Source organism: Nanorana parkeri, unplaced genomic scaffold (assembly GCF_000935625.1).
Source record: "Nanorana parkeri isolate BGI_ZX_2015 unplaced genomic scaffold, ASM93562v1 scaffold365, whole genome shotgun sequence".
Lineage (NCBI taxonomy): Eukaryota > Metazoa > Chordata > Amphibia > Anura > Dicroglossidae > Nanorana > Nanorana parkeri.
Window position 1 is genome coordinate 1062063 of NW_017306633.1, and position 23002 is coordinate 1085064.

General features: G+C 44.5%; 1 protein-coding gene across 1 annotated transcript in view; it reads left to right on the forward strand.

Annotated features, from left to right (window-relative positions):
• The window catches only part of ADD2 (adducin 2), a 79350-nt gene that overhangs the window by 24687 nt on the left and 31661 nt on the right, over positions 1–23002 (forward strand). The window contains exons 2-4 of the mRNA XM_018558885.1: positions 11884–11977; positions 19976–20193; positions 22661–22799. Of these exons, the coding sequence (XP_018414387.1) occupies positions 20011–20193; positions 22661–22799 (322 nt within the window). The 5' untranslated portion in view covers positions 11884–11977; positions 19976–20010. The remainder of the gene's footprint in view (positions 1–11883; positions 11978–19975; positions 20194–22660; positions 22800–23002) is intronic.

The following is a 23002-nucleotide window of genomic DNA, read 5'->3' on the forward strand; positions in this document are numbered from 1 at the left end:
ATAAAATTCGCTTTTTTCGTTATTCGGAGATTCAGATGTATCCCAATTTCCCAATAACAGAAATGAGAAAAGAAAACACATGAGAATTTCCGAAAACGACATTTTGGATGAAATTCGTTATTCGTTAGCGGTGGTCTGTACGAATTTTCGTTTGTGGACTAACTTTCGTTGCAGCAAAGTGACATTAAAAAACAAAATTTTGTTTAATGTCACTTTGCTGCAATGAAAATTCGTCCGCAAACGAAAATTCGTACAGACTACCGCTAACCCGAAAACGAATTTACTTTCGGACCCGAATCCCGAAAAACAAAATAACGCAAAATCCAAATCAAATCTAAACAAATTTTTTGCCAGTGCACATGTCTATCCAGCATGCCATTTGCTCTGAGGAAGAGGGTTTATCCCTGGAAACGCTTCAGCAAGGCGTAATTGATTACTTCTGCTCACATTCTGGATGTCTGACAGTTCAACATGGTGCCTGTTTGGACGTTTGTTTTGAATGCCTAATATACAGAATGTTTGTGAGTATAATTTTATTCAGTTTTATATGGACGATTAAAACAGTATTTCACGAGGAGAAGGTGCCGCTCTATATATTCTATATGGTAATAACAAGTCTTCATTGGCAGCAAATCTAAAGTATTGCAAGGAATCCAATTATTAATTAGTAGATCTGCCACTCGATCTGTAACGTACGCATGTTGGCTAAAGTTCAATATAAATGGACCCTCATGGATAATTACAGTGTGCTATAAACTGCACAACCTAAAAAATCCAAGGTGCTAAAACATCAAGATGGATGATAAACCATATGTATTTGTGGGGTCTTCACTTTCCAACAAATATTTTGCATATTTTGCCTGTGTGAATGAAATGTTATATCATTTTGTAAGACATCACAATATAGGATTGAGTATACCTGATGGGGAGTGTTTTTGAGAGTAGTTTTTTTGCTTAGTTTCTGTTCCCTGCACATTTTTAACCCATCCCAGCTTGTACACATGTATGTGGCTTCTAGGCCCTTTCAGGCCTAGCCATCACATGCCCCCCTAGCAGTAGCAAGCAAAATTAATGAATGGCACTGATTTACATCCAGACAGGCAGACAATGTTAATCTTACCAGAATATGACAAGGTGTAGACCTGCAGGTTCCGAGTCTGGAGAACAAGTCTTAGTCACCATCGTTTGATATCCATGTATATGGTTTTAATTGTACAATCCCTGACAACAACTCTGTGAATTATGGGCATAACTAGCAATGGGATACATTGTAACTGAATCTATATAATGCTTAAAACTGCAACATAGTTACCAGGAATGTAATTTTAATGTCAGAACAACTAGTCCTGGAGCACAGTGGGACTGTGGCATCAATGGCGCTGTTGTTGGAAGCTAAAGCCAACAAACACCAAAAACAGTTCAGCAAATGTAACCCTATGGAATTGTGTGTTTCTGTATGGGGTCACTTCACAGACCATGTGGATTTTCCTAGAAAAAAAGGGCAATGTCTGGCTAAACACAAACAGCAATAGGTGATATGAATGAATACACTATACACCAATCAGCCATAACATTATGACCACCTGCCTACTAGTCAGTGGGTCCCCATTTTGCTGCCAAAATAGCCCTGACCCATCGAGGCATGGACTCCACTAGACCTCAGAAGGTATGCTGTGGTATTGTCAGGAAGCAAGGGGTGTTAACGCTTCACAGGGCCAACGGGCACGGCGCAGGGCACGGGATCCCCTCCAACCTAGTAGAACTCCTGGCGCCCGGGTTGCGCAAGTCTGGCGCCCGGGTTGTGCGAGCCCTAATGGCGCGCTTGCCATTAGGGCTTGCTGTTTGCTTCCTGACCCCTCATCTGGACTCCCTGTTGCCGACCTTGGACTGACTTTTGCCCCTGAACCCTTGCTGCCCACCTCGACCAGGATTGGACCTTGACTTCCCTTTTGGATTGCCCCTTTGTACTTCTGCCTTCGGACGCTTCAGGCCACTTCCTGCCAGTGGGTTCCACTCCAAGCTGCCAAGCCACCGGCACATCTGACAGGTATCTGGCACCAAGCTGGCAGTAGCAGATCCTTTATGTCCTGTAAGTTGTGAGGTGGGGCTTCCATGGATTGGACTTGTTTTTCCATCACCTCCCACAGATACTCGATTGGACTGAGATCTGGAGAATTTGGAGGCCAAGTCAACACCTCAAACTCGTTGTCTTCCTCAAACCATCCTTAAACTATTTTTGTAGTGTGACAGGGTGCATTATCCTGCTAAGGAGGATACTGCTATCAGGAAATACTGTTTCCATGTAGGGGTGTACTTGGTCAGCAACAATGATAGATAGGTGGTACATGTCAAAGTAACATCCAAACAAATAGCAGGACCCAAGGTTTCCGAGCAGAACATTACATAATGCATCACATTGCCTCCGCTGGCTTGCCTTCTTTTCATAGTGAATCCTGGTACCGTCTCTTTCCCAGGTAAGCGACGCACACGCACTCGGCCATCCCCATGATGTAAAAGAAAATGTGATTCATCAAACCAGGCCACCTTCTTCCATTGCTCTGTGGTCTAGTTCTGATGCTCACATGCCCATTTGAATGGCACCCTGACCGGTCTGTGGCTAGGCAGCCCCAAACAATCTGCGATGCACTGTGTGTTTGGACACCTTTCTATATGAACCTGCATTCACTTTTTCAGCAATTTGAGCTAGAGTAGCTCTTCTTTGGATTAGACTACACGGGCAAGCCTTGGCTCCCCACGTGGATCAATGAGCCTTGGCCGCTTCACCTCTGGCCATAATGATATGGCTTATCAGTTTATATTGGAGACTTCTTTTCTTTTGGGGGTTATATGGAAGAAAGAGTACAAATGTAATAGTTTTGGAGTGATAGAAAATATACCTCTCAGTGACCCAGCCTTGCATCTGTGTGTTCTGGATATAAGCCATTCGTTGAATGCAAAGAGGCTTGATCCATCCATGGACCCACATTCCTAGGCTCTATTTGGAAACCTTAACACTAATCAAAGCCCAGTACCAGCCAGAGCATTTTTGTTGTTTTTGATAAAATAGAGAAGTTACAACTTTGTATTTTTTTTTTGCTGCCTGTGAGCTCGTTTGGAATATTTTCTTTTCAATTTCTATTTGAAGGATGTCAAACAGAGCAGGAAGTGAGAGATAATCTCCCCATTAGGGACAAAAGCAGGAATATTATGGAAAAGTGTTACCTTGATGCCTTGACCTTACCTTAATTTTCCTTTCCTGGCTCGCCCTCATCTCAGCCATGCCAGAGTAGGCTGACATGAGGAGGGCCAAGAAAACATGTTTTGTGGTAGAGTGAGCAAGGTTTATAACCTCTCTCAGACTTTTGGTGTCTGTGTTCCCATTGGGAAATTTCCCCTCTCTGCTTCCGTATAGGTCAGACCTGGACATTTTACAGCCCGCAGGCCTTATCTAACCCTTTATACAGTATGTCCTTGTCTGGCCCGCGGTCCGCACATGGGCCGATCGCCGCCCTGTGCTTAGTTACGGCTGGCTGACAGCGGATGCTTTGGTTGGAGCTGGACTTTAAGAACTGCTTGGTAACTTTCAGAACTGTGACTTCTTCAGCTCCCAGAAAATTAAATAATAAACAATCCCATATAACCTCTGAATATGTGAACTGCCAGCAAGTCTCATATTCTATCTTTTTTTTAATTATTTTGAAGAATGGGCCATACATCGGATTACAATGCAAGTTGTCTTGGTGTCTGGCTCCAGTGTGAAAATAAGTGAAGTTGCAGAGCAGATTAATCCTCAGAGATAAGCCTGAATCTTTCTCGGTGGGAGTTGCATCTACCTAGTGACAGCGGAAGCCAATTTTCTCTGTCTTGGCAACAGCCTTGGTGTTCCAGCTGCTAATCTGCCATGGACGGACTGTACTGCCTTCTGCTGTTCCTTCCTGCCGCCTCTCTGTTACAGAATGTCACCACCAGAGCCTTTAATTGCACTCTCCAAATGATGTGTTCCCACCCTCAGGCATAAGAGCACTAAATTCCCAACCAGTCTGCTAAACGGACAGGAGGGAGTTCATGTCGCACTAATTACAAATGTTAAAAGTAATCATCGTTATTGTGTTTATTACTTGTATTCCTTCAGTGGAGATATTGTCTGAGCACAGTACAAGACAGACATATAATAAAGTCACTTGTTATATTGTTATATTCATTGCTCCCTTCATACTCAGGGCCGTCCCTATAATGAGGTGTTTGAGGCGCTTTTTGGGTCATGTGGGGCACACCTGCTGCCCCCTTTCCGGCCAGAGCGTCCCAGGTTGCTAAGAGCTCTTAGCAACCTGGGATGCTCTGGGCGGCGTCCTGTTAGGGCTGCCACCTGTCCCGGTTTCACCTGGACAGTCCGGGTTTTTAGTCCTGTATGTGCTGTGTCGGGGTTTCAGCTAGCCTGAAACCCAGACACAGGACATACAGGACTTAAAACCTGGACTGTCCAGGTGAATCCAGGACAGTTGGCAACCCTACGTCCTGCCAAGCTCACTGACGTCACTGGTTGCCAGGAGCTGTGTGGGACAATTTTTCCAGTATCCCGCCCAACTCCTGGCAAACTGTGACATCAGTTAGTTGGGCGGGCAGCCATGCACCACGAACCACCCCCATCCCACCCCCACAGAACTCGACACATCCATCATAAGTCGAACATGCAGCAAGAGTAATTAAAACCACCCCCCTCCCTAAATGTGCATTATGAGCATCGCATCCCCCCTCCGGCTGCAGGCAGCAAGTCATCCACAGATGGCCCTGTTTATACTTGTAGAGAGCTTGAACTGTGCCCTGTGTACACTGCAACATGTGTATATAGTTCTCCCCGGGGTGGGGGAACCAAACTTCTTGAAAGACTGCGTGTATGTGAGAATTTTGTAAATAACAAAGGAAGTTATATTAGGGGTTGCCCATGAAAATAATAAATGAAAAATGTATAATATGTCCATTCCTTGCCCTCTGCCAGTTGAATTTGAGCTTTGTCATCCCTTTGTGGAACTATTAGACCCCATCATTCATCTATGCACTTCTTTCACGTTCAGTTTTAACATCCACATCAGCTTAAAGAAGACCTCCAGGAATTAACAAAATGAACCCTTTCAGTGGGGCTAATCCCGCACTGCAAGGGTTAACTGCTCGTTTTGGTGTAGAGGTTGGAATACAGACTATATACTCACCTGATCCTCGGTCCTGCGGCAGTGAGCGCTAACCTCCTCTGCTCCAGAAAACATTTTTTTTGCTTGCACATGATTGGCTAATGGAAGTCAGCAGAGCTTCACCTCATTCACTAAATTAAAGCTGGCCATACACCTATAGATTATCTGCAGACTTTCTATGGTCAGATGGAAAAAGTGCAACAGATGGCCGAATCTCCCACTGGGCCAAGCTTCAGTATCTTGCTTGTCGGCCCCGCTGGCTCTCAAAATACCTGAACAATCTGATTGGATGCAGGCATTGTTTAGGTATTGTGAGAGTCAGGGGGGCCGACTAGCAAGATACTGAAGCTTGGCCCAGTGGGAGATTCGGCCATCTGTTGCACTTTTTCCATCTGACCATAGAAAATCTGCAGGTAATCTAGAGAGGTATGGCCAGTAGATAGATCACATGTATCATATAAATGCCATTACTGTCCCAAATAACAGCAAATGCGCTGAAAAGCTCATAATATTACCCTGAAGTATGGCAACCCCTGCAGCCAATCAGATGTAATGTTTCATTTATTATGATTAAACCAGAATGTTATTTGGGGTGGCTGCACTCTGCACATCATCAGTGTTTGCTCATAGTGTCGGTCAGGGGTGGGCAACCTCAGCATTACAGCTGCTGAGGAACTACAAGTCCCATGAGGTTTTGCAAGACTGACAGCCACAGGCATGACTCCCAGAGACAGAGGCATGATATGACTTGTAGTTTCAGCACAACTGGAGTGCTGAGGTTGCCTAGCTCTGGTATAGAGAGTGAAATGAATCTTTTTATTGGTTGCTGTGGACATCATACACTGTCTGAACCAGCTCTCCCCATGCACTCTTAGGGCTTGTCCACACCAGATCTGGATGCATGTTTGCAAATGCAGTGTGTTTTGATGCATTCCAGTGTGTTTTGTTTAGCTTAAAATGGGCTTTTAGGTGTGTTCCAGGGCGTTTGCATGCGTTTACATGCATTTTGGTGCATTCCAGAGCAGAAAAATGAGGACATGCGGCATCTGTTTCCCCCTGCACCGGAACGGACTGCACTGGTGTGAACAAAGCCCAGATATACCATAGGGATACATTGGGATGCATTTCAGGTACAAACAAAAAATGCTCTACACTTGGGATGAACTAGCCCTTAAAGTGCATGTAATCCCAACTGCCCCTGTGCATTCAGTGTACATTGGTAAATTGTGTGTTTTCCACATTGCCCAGTGAGGCCACACTTCTGTCACTCTTGCTATCTCTGCAGCTTTGCTCTCCTGTAGTGCTTGATTTTGCTTTGTAAGATTCTGTTAGGGGGTGTAAAGAAGGTGGGTGGAGTAGGCAATGAGTTTATCTAATGCAAACAGCCATCTGTCCTCCCTCTGCCTCCAGATCCTCAGCAGTGCTGTGACAGGGGTGAGTGTTGTGTACATCATATCACCCCATGGGACAGTCATCTGAACCCAGCACATGCTGTCAGGAGCAGGAGGTCCCCGATTCCTGAGCCATTGTTCTTGCTGCACATCTACAGAGTGAGTAATTACATACATTGTATAAGCAGCGGGCAATCATGGAGGCCAAAGGAGGTTCACTGTCATGTGACAAACCTGCATTCATTTACCTTTTTGTAAAGTCAAGGTCTCCTTCTCATTATTTTCTACCATTTGCATACATTGCTTTGTGTTCTTTGGGTTCTCTTTTTTTTTTTCCTTGGCTGTGTTCTTCTGGCTCTTCTCACTATATTATATTTTGCTGGGTTCCATGGGTGATGTGTACATGGAGGGAACTCCCATAGGGACAGCTGGGGCGCCCACTGGGGTCTTTATAGCCTTGTAACAGTGAAAGTCACATAAATGAGGAGATAAAAAATCCAATTTTTTTAAGCTCACCCACATAAGAGTCCAAAAATGTCAAAGATACCTTTAGAATTGAGAAGGGTAAGAAATATTTAAAAAATCACTTATGTAAATTAATATAAATGTATCCGCAGATGTAATTAAAGTGTAATTAAAGAGTTAAATCTTTAAAATACCTAGTAACAAAAATGTATCTTATTTGTGTATCACTCGGCTGTAGATCCTCCAATCATCTCTGAATTGGTGCTGACACTGTCCTTCCTTCTGGAGGGGGGCTACTTTTGTTCCCCTATGGACCCCGTGTGTGTTGTAAAGTAGTCACCGCTCCAAGCACCCTCCCGTGATGGACTACAATGTCATGTTTAGTTTATTAATTTGTAGTGAGAATGTTACATAGACCAGGAGAGAAAATGAGGGAACAACCTACCCCACAGGGGCACAGCCATCAATACAGAAAATTACATTTGAAGATGCTAGTAGAGGCAAGGACAGAGAATGTGGAGGTTGTGTTGCTGGAGAGGCCCCTTTGGGAGTTAAGCCCAGAGGACTATCGTTCTACTGAACTTCATGCAAATAAATGCCTCTGTGAACCCGGCGGGATACCTCATCCCGGCGGGTGAACGTCCCCTCTTCTCTCTGCCGGCGTCCATCACCAAGATGGCCGCCGGCAGTCATCAATTGGGTAGCTACGCATGTGCGATGACTCGGAGATAAACAACAAACAACAAATATTGTCTAAATATAAGAGTCGTGAGATAAACCTGGAGCAATGAGACAGAGACTATTGACCTGGGGCCTACATGACAGGTTGAGCAGGGGAGACAGGGAGGTGAAAGGGTAAGAAGTTTTGGTCAGTGCTTGAAGCAGGTACCCAGTCTTATTGGCTAAAGAGTGGTTCTTCAGTGGGGTTTCTGGTATGATCTGAGGGGGTGGTGGATCTTCTCCATCAGTTGGGGTCTGACCACATGGCGAGTGAACTTCCCGTCCGCCCACTCTGCATGGTGATTTGGTTGGTGTTTTGTTGGATACTAAGTGTTTGGGTGAGAAGTTTGGGTCTGTGCAGGCCGAAAATGTTGTGATGGTTGGAGTTTTTTTCGAGGGAACCCGTCCCTGGTATGGACTGGTCGATTCATCGAAGTCAACTGAAGTGGACCTACAATTATTTGGATGGGTTAGTCTCTGCAGCAATGTGTGAGTTGTCCCTGAGATGGTGTATTGTGGCTAGTGGACTTGTTAGTTAATGTGATCATTATGTCCTACCCCTGTCATGTATTCTTACTTCTTGTGTCCTGGTATATTTATTCTAGGACTGTGCAATAATCAGTATGGAACAGTCCCTAAGCTTTGTCTCTGTGAAGGAGCTTGAAGTTTCTGCTGTTGCTGGGTCCCTCGGGGTCAGAGGCAGAACCTCAACGACAGATTAGGTGGTCCCAGCCCCGTGATCACTGCATTAGCTGATCGCTGTGATCACAGAGCCATGACAGCCACTAAGCTGGATTGCAGGTCACTGTTGTGTGGAGCTGCAAGCCAGCTTAGTATGTTACAAATGGATGCAAAGTATCTCTGAGGAGAACACTGTATTCTTCTCAGGGATAATAAGTATCAAAGCCCTTGTAAATTATTTTAAAAAAACCTTAGTACCTCCCAGTTTTAAAAAAAATTTAATACATTTAAAAAATAACGTTTCTAAAATTTAAAAAAAGAGAAAAGTTTTTAAAAATTGAAAAAAAATAATGTAAAAAATACATTTAATAAAAAACATTATAAGAAAATATATTGCTTAGGAGGTTATTAATAATAGGAGAAAAACATACCACATTCTAAAATTGTTGCAGACTAAAAATGTATTTCACTCCTTGTATTTTGTGACCTGTAACACCCAAAATAAACTGCAATCCCAGAGATATGATATACCCAATAAATCAGGACAAATAAAATAATTTATTGTGAATTACTTTCTGTTAGCTACACTTATTATGTACACATTATTATTGCCAAAACTATGTAAAATGTGTTTGTTTTTATTTTAATTTTTTGCATTTTTAATAAAAATAAAATAGGAATTTATATATGGGTATGTCACATCAAGTTAAAGCCCATTTTGTTCTTTAAAAAACAGTAAATAATATGTGTATAGGTGCAATGAATGAGGAAGATAGAAAATATGGTAAAGCAAACACATAGCAAAAATGTCAAAATTGCTCTGGTCCCCGGGAACGAAAACATTTTCTGAAGCTGTGTCACTAAGGGGTTAAATCAGGCAAATGATTCTTCAGAACATGTATGGTTTGTTTTTGGGGGAATCTGCCCTTCAACCCTCTATAAATAGATCTATAATGAGTCCTCTAGACTTATGCTGTATGAGTGTTTTAGAACAATCTGAACCAAGGTTTTCCTGCCTCAGGGATCTGCACGGCTGTAAATATGTTGTCTAAATAAAGGATTTCAAGGTGGTGGCTCATGTGTTTTATATAGCACTGCTCATGCAGTATTGCAACCCCCTTGCTAAAGCAGTTTTGTCATAGATTCATTGCTGATGAAACAAAATAGGTTTAGCTTTGAAGTCATAATATCAGTGTTCACTGGTAGGGGTGCTGGGATCACAAGAAAGGCTAAACAGAATTGTATTGTATTTACATGTTCATAAGAAAGAAGCAAGAGGTTATTTGATGATAAAATACATTATAACAGATTTGGAAAGTATACTTATGCAGGGGCGTATCCACCGGAAGGCAAACAAGGCCTTGGGTGGCACTTTCCAGGGGGGCGGCAAAACTCCACCGCCAAATCAGTATGGGGAGCTGAGCCTCGGCTGCCTAATCAGACAGATTAGGCGGCCACTCATTGTGTCTCGCAGCCGCCTAATTTACCTGAGAGAGCTGCCGGGTGGAGGAGGAGGAGGTGGGACCTGAGGCGGGGTGGAAGAGGGACCGAGGCAGGGCTGGGCCAGAGCCGAGTGAGATGTGGCTTGGCCGGCGAAGCTGCGGGAGGCTCAGGGCTGCCTGTACCCCACCATCTGATGGCAGGATGACCTGGAGGCAGGCTGGGGGGCTTCAGGTAAGAGGAGCAGCACATGTGTGCAGGAAAAGGGACCCTGCAAAGCCCATCATAGATCATGCATAGCCCACCTAAAAGTCCCAGGTGGGCTGTGCAGGGTCTGTGGTGTCCTCTGCAGGTTCTATGGTTGGCTGTGTGGGGTCTTAGGTGGGCTCTGTGGGGTTTCAGCTGGTATATGCAGGGTCTATAGTGGGCTGTGCGGGGTCAGTGGTGGGCTCTACAAGGTCTCAGGTGGGCTATGGTGGGCTCTTAGGGGTCTGTGGTGGGCTGTGCAGGGTCTCAGGTGGGCTGTGCAGGATCTGTGGTGGGCTGTGCAGGATCTATGGTGGGCTGTGCGGGATCTATGGTGGGCTGTGCAGGATCTATGGTGGACTCTGGGGCTACTCAAGTGGATTCTGCTGGTCTATGGTGGGCTCAGGCTGAGACCCTGCAGAGCCCACAAGAGATCATTTACAGCCCACCTGAGACGCCGTCTTCCCTGCTACGCTACTAACGCAATCTGTCAGAAGCTGGATACCATGTGCATGCTGTATCCAGCGACTGAAAGGTTACGCAAAATGTCTTAAACAGGAAGGAGTGGGGCAAATTTAGATTGAGGGTGCCCAAGCTTAGTCTTGCCTAGGGCAGCACAAAACCTAAATACACCACTGTACTTATGTATTGTAAGGTTTGTGGAGTAGGGTAGTGAGTGTTCTATACCAGGGGTAGGCAAACTTTGGCTCTCCAGCTGTGGCGGAATTACAAATCCCACACAGATATGATTCTCAGTGGCAGATGCATGATAGGATTTGTAGTTTCGATTTCTCGGGACTGGTGGGAATCAGAGATATATATCCCCTGGGTGTGTCCAGGAGCTCAGGGGCTTGTGGGAACCCAGCAACAAATTGTGGGAAAAGGAGCTAGAGGAGCCTGCACCCACTGTTGAACATGGTGGGTTTAGAGGGACTCCAATACATCAGTAGTCCTGAAAGCTGCATAGAATTGCACTGACATTGTGACATCAGTGCTGTTCTCTTCTGCATTGTACTGTGAGCCCAGACCCACATGATTACATACTCCTAGGGGTCCATTGATGGCTGGGCTTACAGGAAGTACATTGAATGATGCTGTGTGTTAGCATTCAGTAAATGATTTGTGGTAGAAGCAACTGATGGAATTACTTTGAATCAAAGGTATGAAAACACTGCGTGCAGTATAAAAGTCTCTGATGTAAGGGGTGTGGAATGGTAGTGGGGACGCAGGGGTTATTTTTGGTTCTACGGTGTATGCTGGCCTGTTTGTTACTAATTCCTGACCCCAACACGCTGTACTACACACACCTGACCCCTGCGCTCCATGCATGATTTTCATGCCTGCGTGATTAGAAGTGGGCCTAGTCCATAGGGTGTCCCTGGATTTCTTTTTGAAAATATGGTAGCCTTAATCTTAATGGATGGGCAGGTTTCACATGCAGTTGGTGCAGAAGCAAGGTCTGAAAGCGGTGAGGCGTGGGGCTTCCATATCACTACCAGGCAGCTGGACTCAAGTTGTATTTAACCAGGAAAATTCCTTTACTACTAACGGATGTGTAATGGGGCCATGAAAACCTGGCATGGAGAAAAATAAGAGGTGGTAAGGAGATCAGAGTTGGGTGGGGCATGTAGGTCACCTATCTGACCCTTTTTGAGGATGCTCATATATGATACCGGGCTGCATGTTAAAGAGATGACACAAATTTGAATGACAGCCTGGAAATTTTACATTCAATGTTCTTTTTTGTTCTGCAGATCTTTCTCTGATTCATGCTCCTGTAAATATGTGTGACAAGCATCATCAGAAACTGGCTTCCCCCCTCCGGTTCAGCTGTGTTTGAAATTCTGTAAGTAAATTGGCTGCCACTCAGAAGCTGTGACATTGGTGACATCAATCAGTGTTAAATCTGTTGGGCTTTGCTGGCACAGACTGTGAGCCTTTGCTTGGCAGTAATAGGTGTGTCTGGTTGGCAGCAGCTGTAATGATACTTGTTCTGCGTGTGTGCAGTCATCATGTTCTGCATCCTTCTTCCTTCTGTATCCTAGCAACCAACAAGATGCTGCCATCCTCTGCAGGAGGAGGTGGGAGTTTAAGTGAGCGATTCATCGCCACACTGGTTCTCTCCTAAAATTACATTCCTAGCTTAGCAACATCTGACATCCTTTCATCAACATCTAATGCAGCCTCGTAGAAACCCAAGCAGGGTTCCGTGAATCCCTGCGGTTCCTCCGAGGTTGCTGGGGGTTCCTTGAGCAATTTCTGCCTCTCAGATATGTAACTGCTGACACCATTGATCTTTTTGGTTATCCATGGACCACTAATGTTAGGAGAATTGACCACCAGTGTGCCCTTTTCCATCTATTTACCAGTGTAAGGCCTTGTTCAGACGGACGGCAAGTGGGCAGTAAAAACAGGCGGCTGATCCCTGCTGTACCCGCCCCCTCCCCCGTCCGTTCCGCCAGTCAGCGCTGGAGGATCGGACAGGGGAGGGGGGAATCCCTGCAGGGAGCCGTGAGTGACAGTCACAGCTCTCTGCACGGATAGATCGAGAAGTGAGCGAGCGCCGGTATGTGTTTGCTCACTTCCCGATCTACTGAGCCGACCTGTGACAGTTTCATTGTCACAGGTCGGCTCAGATTATGAGGCTGAGTGAAAATCACTCACCTCATAGTTCTCCGGTAAAGGTACAATAGTGGCATCTAAGCATGCAGGGCCGTCCCTATAATGAGAGAGCCAGAGGCCATTGCCTCAGACGGCATCTTCTGGGAGAACAGCAGGCTGAGCGGAATGACTGCTCTGCTGCACAATGTTTGCAGTGTTTCAAGATGCTAAGAGTCGGGTAGGGAGATGTGTAAGGGCCATACACATCTCTCTGCTCAGTTCTTAGTAACCTGGGATGCTCTTGCCGATGTCCCGCTGAGATCTTGTCAACCAGTGATGGCCAGGGTTGCCAGGAGCTTGGTGAGATAGTTACATAGTATTTGAGGTTGAATAAAGACATTAGTCCATCAAGCCCAACCTATTAAATAGCGAACGAAGATGCAGCGAACGATTGTTCGTCTGGCCATTAATATCATTTGTTTAACTCTTTTATTATTACTATGCTTTTTTATTTTTATATATCAGCATCCTGTCCACACTAATGTATCATGAACTGTAGATATAATATTTATGAGTAGGGGTTCCCTGAGAGCTGAAGATGTACAGAGTCCCTATGTGTTAGACTGATCTATTATGACATTGACGTTAAATCAATTCTTCTTCTTATTGAACTTTTATAATAAGCAAAGATACTGCAAGCCAAACTGTACATGTGCGTGCACTGCTTAGTTTTGTTGGTTGATCTGAAACTCACCCCAATGCATCTTAAAGAGATCCTGTCACTGGAGAGAAGGAGGGCAAACTGCTGCATATATCAAATGTATGTACACATCCATGCATTACATGCAAGAAAAACATCAGTGTTACACTAAGGGCAGAAATATGAATTCTTCCATGATGTTCTAACAATACTCATAACTACATTAACAAGTGGTATTGTAGGGCTGAGCTCATGCCAGGTGCGTTGGTACTGCGCTGCCCCAATGCAAGACAAAGCAATTTGCTTTGTTTTGAACTGGCTTAGTTCACACCAAATGCATTGTGGTAGTGCGTGCAAACAAAAGTACTGCAGGCAGTGCTTCTTTCAGCACAGCGAGATGCGACGAGGCACAACCTTCTCGCACCACGCTGTGCCCATAGAACTTAATGCAACTTTCTTGCTGCACATGATCTTTCTGCATGTGCATTCTGCCTCATTGTGTGCTGACTTTGAGTACTTTTACTTGTGTATGCTCTGAATGCATGTGCTCTGTCTGTGCATGCCCTGTCTGAATGTGCATGTGTGTGCTGTCTTTATGTTCTGTGGCTATATTTGCTCTTCTGTGTGTGCCCTGACTGTAAGTACACATAAAGACTTCTTCGCTTAAGGCACATGCTTTTTCTGCATGTGCATTCTGCCTCAGTGGGTGCTGACTAGAAGCGATTTGAATAGTATGCTCTGAATGTATGTGCTCTGTCTGTGCATGCTCTAACAGTCTGTACAACATCTGCGTGTGCTGTGTATTGCTGTGTATATGCTCTAATACCTTTTTTTAGATGCACTGCAACTCACCGCAGTGCTGTAAACTAGACTCATTTACAGACATTGCTTTTTCCATGCATATGCATTCAGAATGTATTTTAAAATCTTACCCCCATCCTCCTCCCCCAGCCTATGGCGTAAAAAAAGCCTTAGGCTGGGTTCACACCTAGGTGTATCGAAAGTGCGCGTTTGTCGCGATTCACGGTAAAAAACGTGCAACAAACGCGTGTTTCCGAGGGCTACCTGGCTGTATCCCAATGGATACGCATGGCAAATATGCCCCAAAGAAGCTCCTGTACTTCTTTGGGCATAGGGTGTTTTGTAGCGCGTTCATACGGCCTGTAATACGCCCAGGTGGGAACCATACCCATAGGAAATAATGGGATTTCGGTGTTTGAGCGTTTTGCAGAGCGTAGGAACGCGCTACGAAACGCCCAGGTGTGAACCGGGCCTTAAGTCCGTCTCTTAGTAACAACTTGAAACTTGAGTTTTGAACCTACGTTCAGTTAACAGATGACTTTTACAACCACTCAAAAAACATAAATACATCATCTGCAACTTTGACTTTAAGGATAACCCCTGATTTCCTCAAACAATATTCCATCACTGTAAATGGAAACTATACTTTTTATACCTAATATGTATGTGAAAGTGATAAGCATATTGCAAATGATCTTAGAAATATGTGTTAAAGGAAACCTGTACCAAGGAAGTACGGAGACCTATTTCCTCTGCTCTTGAGCCCCATCTAGTGGCCATAATGTGGTATTATCCTAATATTACAGTCAACCTGAAAATATACTAAGGAGGTTATTCACAAAGCTTGTACAGCTGATTACAGCCATACATTGGCTGAAATCAGCCGTACATCGGCTGCCTTCGGCAGCACTTCGGTTAGCCTAAAATGCTCTGCCAACATCTGGATTGGCCCCTATTCTCCCAGGGGCTGAACGGCAGTGAGTGAATAGCCAAATTCACCTCCTTGGTACCGAGCAGAATAGAAAATCAATGAAAAGAGTTTTTTTTTTAAAAGGTTGAAAAAATATTTTTAAAATGTAAATAAATAGTAAAATTAAAAAAGATTTTTTTTTAAAAGAAAAAAAAACAATTGGGTGGAGCTAGCAGTGACAGCTAGCTCCGCCCAACTGTTTCCTATTGGCCGGCACCTGCGAGAGTCTTCTAGCAGGTCCCGGCCAATAAATAACAACTGGGCGGAGCCGGCCGTGACGTCACGGCTGCCTCCGCCCAGTTGTTAATTTTTAATGACAGATCAGCGTCCTCAGGTAATTTGGGGCCTCTGAACTGTCATTACAACTGGGCGGAGCCAGCCGTGAGATCAATGCTGGCTCCGCCCAGCTGTCATTTGCGGGGCTTACCGCCGGCTTTCGGCAGGCCGATCGCCGCGCTTTGTGTGTCACTTCGAAACGAAGTATATGCCTTCGGCTCGACTTCCTTCTGCTGCTGTACGGGCTATAGTGAATAGCCCGTACAGCAGCCCTTCGGTTCCACTGAACCTAAGGGCTCCGGTGGCAGAAGAGAGCGGAAGGATCAGCTGAAGCGACATCTAATTGGCACTTTGGGTTTGTGCAGGTTTATTTTTATTCCATACAGGTGGGGGTTTTTTTTAATTGACGCCTGTTTTTAATCTAGGGCATCAGGAAAAGGGTTAATTCCTCAGGCCTGTTTGCAGACAGCACATTCAGCATGGCTGGTAACCTGGTGCCAGTAGCTCAATGTTAGATTTATAGCATAATTTTGAAGTGCTGAAGCGTGCATTTTAATAGCATAGGGATGTACAATTCTGGGGCAGCAGACTGATCTGACAGGCACTAATCCTCTCCGCAGACCGCACTGATGGAGCTGGGAGGGTGCATTCACAGGCTCATCAGCATCATTGTGCTAAGTGCTTGGACCAGAAAGGGCTGAAACGATGTCAGGGAAGGTAACGCGCTGGAAACGAGGCTGGTATAGCATCATACAATCTCCTTTACAGTTCTCAGTATGGGAAACCTTGCTAGTGTTCTATGATAATAACTACAATGATACTATTATTATAATAAGAACTCATTCATAAGGTAATAGATAGACCACTGGTGATGTGTAATATGCAGTATCTCATAGCGAACAATCACTTCCCACAAACCTCCTTGCTATACAGCCTGTTCAGTGAGGTTGTAGGGCTGAATGTGTATTTCCAGCTTGGCAGAATGGGTTGTCCATGAGATGTATTTGAGGGGCAGCTTTAGGCAGGCTCTTATAATGAACAAAACATTCTCTGCACTCCTCCTATAATTACAAACAGCAGACCAGCAGCCTGCTAAACTGGTATATGGTATATACACCCACCTATTAAAAAGAAAAAAAAATGAATAGTGCTTAGTTAACATATAGCATATGAGTATCTGAACATACTGTACGTATAAGTTGATGGGGTGCAGCTCAGGAAATAAGAAAAACCATAACCATAAAAAAAGTATAACATTTTTTTTGGCCTTGAAAATGCTAAATATTAAAGGAGAACTATGAGGTCAGTGTTTTTCCCCATAGTTCTCCTTAGGGTAACGGGAGGACACAAACTAGTGTCCTCCCGTTACCCTAAGCTCAGTATACCGCGAGCTACAGCTCGCTGTATAATGAGACGCCGCAGCCGGAGCGGATCCCGACCCTGACATCGGGATCCGCCCAGCTGCGTGAGTGACAGCTGGCTCTGCCTATATAGAGGCAGAGCCAGCTGTACCCGGCCCCTCCCCCGTCCGTTCTGCCAGTCAGCGCTGGCAGATCGGAGCGGGGAGAGGGGAATCGAGCCCCTCCCCTGTCACGGCAGAGAGCTGTGACAGGATCGAGAGGTGAGCGAACCCGGTATGTGTTCGCTCACCTCCCAATCTACTGAGCCGAACTGTGACAGTCTCATTGTCACAGGTCGGCTAGAACTATGAGGTGAGTGAAAAGCACTCACCCCATAGTTCTCCTTTAAAGGGTTTATTTATTATCATGTTAATAAGAATAGCAAAACAACACTAGGGATGAACTCAAGTTCGGACCGAACCCAATCCAGAATTCTTCTGAACCCAGAAGGAGCTCATCCCAAAAAGTTTACATAAGCAAAGGGTCGGGATGCAATGATGTCTTTGAATATGGCCACATGCCTATATTTTGTAAATGGCATTTACCTTTTATGGCTGTGGCCATATAAGGTCAATGATGTCAGCACAGAAATCCCACCCCTTTGTTTATGTGCAGCTGCACACGTGGGTGCCAACGTAGCTTCAGAGGAGGTCTGGCTCAGACCTATCTTTAGCAGCTCAGGCCTACCTAAACTACCAAACATCATAAACCATGTCTGTTCAGCTCTAAGCGTATTTGTGTATCACTCGGCTGTAGATCCTCAAATCATCTCAGTATTTAGGCTGACACTGTCCTTCCTTCTGGGGGGTGGCTACTTTTGTCCCCCATGGTCCCTATGTGTGTTGCAAAGTAGCCACCTCTCCAAGCTCACTTCTGTTATAGACTACAATCTAGTTTGTATTGAGATTGTAGTCCATCATGAGAGCAAGCTTGGAGCGGTGACTACTTTGCAACACACATAGGGACCATGGGGGACAAAAGTAGCCACCCTCCAGAAGGAAGGACAGTGTCAGCATCAGTTCAGAGATGATTTGACAACAACCGAGTGATACACAAATAAGATATATTTTTGTTCATAGTTCAGGTACTTGAATGCACTTTTAAGATTTAACTCCTGAGTTACTTTAAAATGACCTTCATTCCTTTGTGTCATCCCATGCGGTCACTTTGATATTCGCTACAGTTCCCTTTCATTCTTGGACACACATGAGACATAAAGTATGTATTACCCTTCATTGAAATAGTAAGTAACCACATTGAATTCACCCAAAACAGACACGCTGTGCTGCTTACCAGACTGTAATATGACCCTACAAATTAAAATGGCCATACAGTGCATATATTATACCCATATCCAAGTATCCATCGGCCCTGCCACAGGTGTCCATCGCTGGAACGATGTTTCCCACATAGGCACAGGTAGTTTTTAGCAGTCTGTAAACACATCCGCGTGTAGATGCTCCAATGTGCTCTCCTCAGGACATGTGTAGGCAATATGTTCGTGAGTTAACATATAAGGATTTATGTGCAGATTCCTATTGAATAACATCGAGCCTGATGAAGATCCTACTCACTGCTTCTTAATATGCAGCACAATACATTTCATAAAGCAAGCAATTAAAAAGTGCCTTTGTAGCTTACCCATAAAGGTCACAGTTCAAAGTTGTGTGTGAATTGGGCGACTGTGGCCTGCAGGAGTCTTCAGAGCCTCAGGCGAAAATCTGCCTTTCAGCTGGCCTGCACACTCAGTCCCTAACAGTAGATTGTTACAGGGCCATTTACAGCTAGTGAATTGCTCTCTTTCCATACAAGTGAACTAGTATTTTCCAAAGCTAAAGAATAGCAATGGCAATCTATATACTTCCTCAGTACAGATGCTCTTTAAAAGTGTCTATTCATAGAAATCTGCTTGCATTGATACTGTATGATTTTAGTGTGCCTTAAAGTAAACTAGGATGTCCAGATTCATCCCGTTACCCAGTCTTCTTCTCAAATCTAATGGTGAAAGGCGGAGGCACATGTCAGTCTTCTTCTCAGCTCTAATTTGTGAATGGTAGAGGCACATGCAGGTCTTCTTCACAACTATAATAGTTAAGGGTGAGGACACATGCCAGTCTTCTTTCCAACACTAACAGGGAATGGTGGGGGCACATGCCAGTCTTCTTTCCATCTCTAATGGGAAATGGTTGGGGCATATGGCAGTTTTCTTCACCACTCTAACAGGGAATGGTGGGGGCCCATTCCAGCCACCTTCACCACTCTAACCGGGAATAGTGGTGGCCCATGCCAGTCTTCTTCACCGCTCTAGCAGGGACCGGTGGGTGCACATGCCAGTCTTTTTCCCAACACTAACAGGGAATGGTGGGGGGCACATGCCAGTCTTCTTTCCATCTCTAATGGGAAATGGTGTGGGCATATGGCAGTCTCCTTTTAAGGTCTTAAGGTACACACACCTTGCGATAATCGTACGATAATCGCGGGAAATCCTGCGATCGTACGATTATTGCAAGGTGTGTGCAAGGCGTGCGACCGTTTCTACTGTACAGTCGCACGACTTTTGTCTTACAAGCATGTTCGAAAACCAGCCGAGAATCGTACGATTTTCGTGAGATAAATGCCGTGAGATAAATGCCGCACAGGCCGGTGTGCGCAAGCGCACACTGCCCGTTCAGCATTGCGGTCATCGGAAGCCTGCCCCTCAGCAGGGCGGGCATGCGATTATCGCAAGTACGATCTGCCTGTCCAAGATGGGCAGATCGTACGTTTTTTTAATTACCTAACAACCATCGCAAGACAAAAGTCTTGCGATGGTTGTAAGGTGTGTGGCCAGCTTAACAGGGAATGTTGGGAGCACAAACACAATAGAAGTTTTATTCTCTTTTCTCTATATAAAAGTCACAAAATGTGTATGGAAATGTTATTATAATACAAGTGCATGACCTAAACATCACAGTCAGTTCACAAATATATTGAACAACTTGCTCTTTTTGAGTCCAGCAAATATCAAACAATCCTTTTAAGGTTTTAAATGCCATCCTTGTTTTCTTTGGGATAGAGTAATTTACATTATTTACTATAATCTATCTTTCTTCACAGGATTCATGTGTAGTGGAGATCAAAGCAACCAAAAAAGATGAGTAGCCAAACTACCCCCGAGCCTGTGTCCTCGCCTCCCTCAACCGGGCAGAAGTATTTTGACCGCTGTTCAGAAGATGACCCAGAATATCTGCGCAATAGAAACATGGCGGCTGACCTCAGGCAGGATTTCAATGTCATGGATCAAAAGAAACGAGTGACCATGATCCTGCAGAGCCCTGTGAGTATACACGGAATATGTACTATGGAAAGAAAGAAATCGGAAGAAAAGCTACGGTTTTCTGTTTGCTCCTGGGGCCAAAAACATGCAGTGCACTTGGCAGTTTGAAAGCTTTGGCCCAAAGTTTATCTTTAGCTTATACAGTATATAGTACATATAGCTCATTATACAGTGGGGAGAATTAGACATTTTGCTATCCATTGGGGATATTTCCCCTCCCTCCTGTCCCAGTGACATCGGGACAAGAAATTAGTGAAATGGTGCTCATACTGTCTCCAGATTTATTGATATACTTTATATATTTATATATAGTGGTTGAAGGATTTCCAGAATATCATTAGCATACTTTTATTAAATATGTGTTTGCAAAAGAAAGACATCCTTCCTTTTAATCCTGCGCATACCCATGTTAAAAGAGAACTCCACATTATCTCTAGAAAGGACAGAGGGAGATTAGCATAATGTGTTCAAGTGTACTGTCCTTTCTCAGATACAGCTCTCCGGAAACTGTACTGTATTTTCTGGAGATCTCCTTTAAGTAGCCATCAGCTACATAGCTGCCAGTAGTAGTGCTTGTGTCACACTCACCTCCTCACCAGGAGCCAGGTCTTTTGATTGGCACTGCAACCAGCCAGGAGACATCTCTCCTGATTGGTGAGGCTTTAAATTGTGAAGCGATGAGTGGCTCAACATTCGAGCAATACATCGCTAAGCTTCTGCCAAGCCACTCCTGCTACAGTACTTGCCTGAGCCCTAGTGCCTCCTCTGTGCCATCCTTCTGGCCTCTGGTTATCCATCGACCCCCAAGCATCCTGTGTCATCCAGTGAGCCCTGTGCATCCTGTATCATCCAGTGACCCCTGAGTGTTCTGTATCATCTTTTGACCCCCAGTGCACCCATGATTCCAGTTCACTCCGGAGCATTCCATCTCATCTTGTGACCCCCAGGGTCCTCTGTGATCCAGTGCACCCCAGAATATACTGTGTCATTTTGTGACCCCCCCAGTATGCCCTGTGATCCAGTGCACCCCAGAGTATCCTGTGTCATCTTGTGACCCCAGGGTGCCCCATCATCCAGTGCACCCAGAGCATCCTGTGTGATCCGGCAACTCCTTGTGCGCCCTCTGCACCTTTGTGACACCTATGTCTCCGTGCAATCTCTGGCATGCTCCACAGTTGTCTGGCCTGCTACATTTCACCATCAGTACCTTCTGCTGCCTCTCTAACCTTAGGTATGCTCCTGCAATAACACTAATTGTCCTTCTCTAAATGGATACAGAGCCCTGTCCATGACAGTTTGTATTACGGGCTAGCTAACAAGCAATGTTTTTATACTGTTGGGTATAAAGGTGCACCAAAATGAAAATTTTAAAACCGAAATGAAAAAAAATGTCGGGCCGAAACCGAAACCAAAAAAGGTTTTTTCTCTAACTTTTTCAAATTTTTTCAAATATTTGTATTTATTTTTTATAAACTTTAAAAAAAATGTTTTATTTTTATTTTTTACTTTACTTTTAGGTGCTTCGGGGGAATATTAGTGATCTAAACAGACCTCTGATATTTCCCTTTTAAAATAGAAAATCTCTTTTTCTGCATCCCCTGTTATAAATGAACAGGAATCCTCTATACTGAGTGTTCCTGTATGTTTACTATAACTACAATTATGAATGAACAGTAGGTGATGTAGATCACTTCCCATTCATTCATAATTGAGGATATAGTAACCATACTCTGTCCTCAATTATTTACAAACACTCAGCGATCACTGATCACTGACTGCTTGTATCTGCTGTCACAGGAGGTTGAGCGAGCGGTGCAAATGGAGAGCTCAGCCTCCTGTGAGAGCGCTGGCTGTCTCCGCCCCCACACTGCTCTTCCAATCTGTGACAGTTTCTCTCCTCCCCGCTGGGACACAGAGCAGCGCCCATCGGGGAGGAAAGAAAGCAGGGATGCACCACTATATCGGCAAAAACATTTTCGGCATTCAGCAATAAGTGCCGTTTTCGGACGATATACCGATGCATCCCTAGTTGGGTATAGTGCGCCATTTATATGGCTTTTAGAGCACAAAGGTACTTATTTACATTACGAGTTAGAAGTTAAAAACTGTTATATTTATGATAGCAAAGAGCAATCAATCATAATATATAACAACCATTCAAAAATCGTTAGTCCAGAAACATTAAACTGCAAAAGGTAGATAAGGCTAAACATTTGACTGTCATGCATTATGATTTTCACATTAATAAATAAAACAAAAGTAAGTTTATCCACAGAGACAATGCAATAGGCAATGTCATATTAAAGCGCAGAATTATACTTCACTTTTTCTGATTGAATGATGATTTTGGTTTGGTTGCTGTTGATTACTGTACTTTCCTATGAATTGCATAATAAGTCCCTTTAAATCTCACTCTTGTAGCAATGCTATACATGTTGTATATATATTTATACATTTGCTGTCTCAGTCTTTCAGGGAGGAGCTGGAAAGTCTAATTCAGGAACAGATGAAGAAGGGGAACAACTCATCCAATATTTGGGCCCTCCGGCAAATCGCTGACTTCATGGCCAGCACTGCACCATCTGTCTTCCCCACCTGTCCAGTCAGTAAGTGCCTTCATTTTATGTATGGGGACGCTGCTGGTACGGGCACAGCCTGCAGTCTTTTCTCAGCCATAATTAAAAGAATGGTAATTATTTTTCTCTAGGAAATAGGATGGGGCTCTGCAAGTGCCATCTACGGTGTGGGAGGAAAGACAGCGGCCGCTCACAGCAGAACTGATAACTTTGGACCCTAGTTATATTTCTTG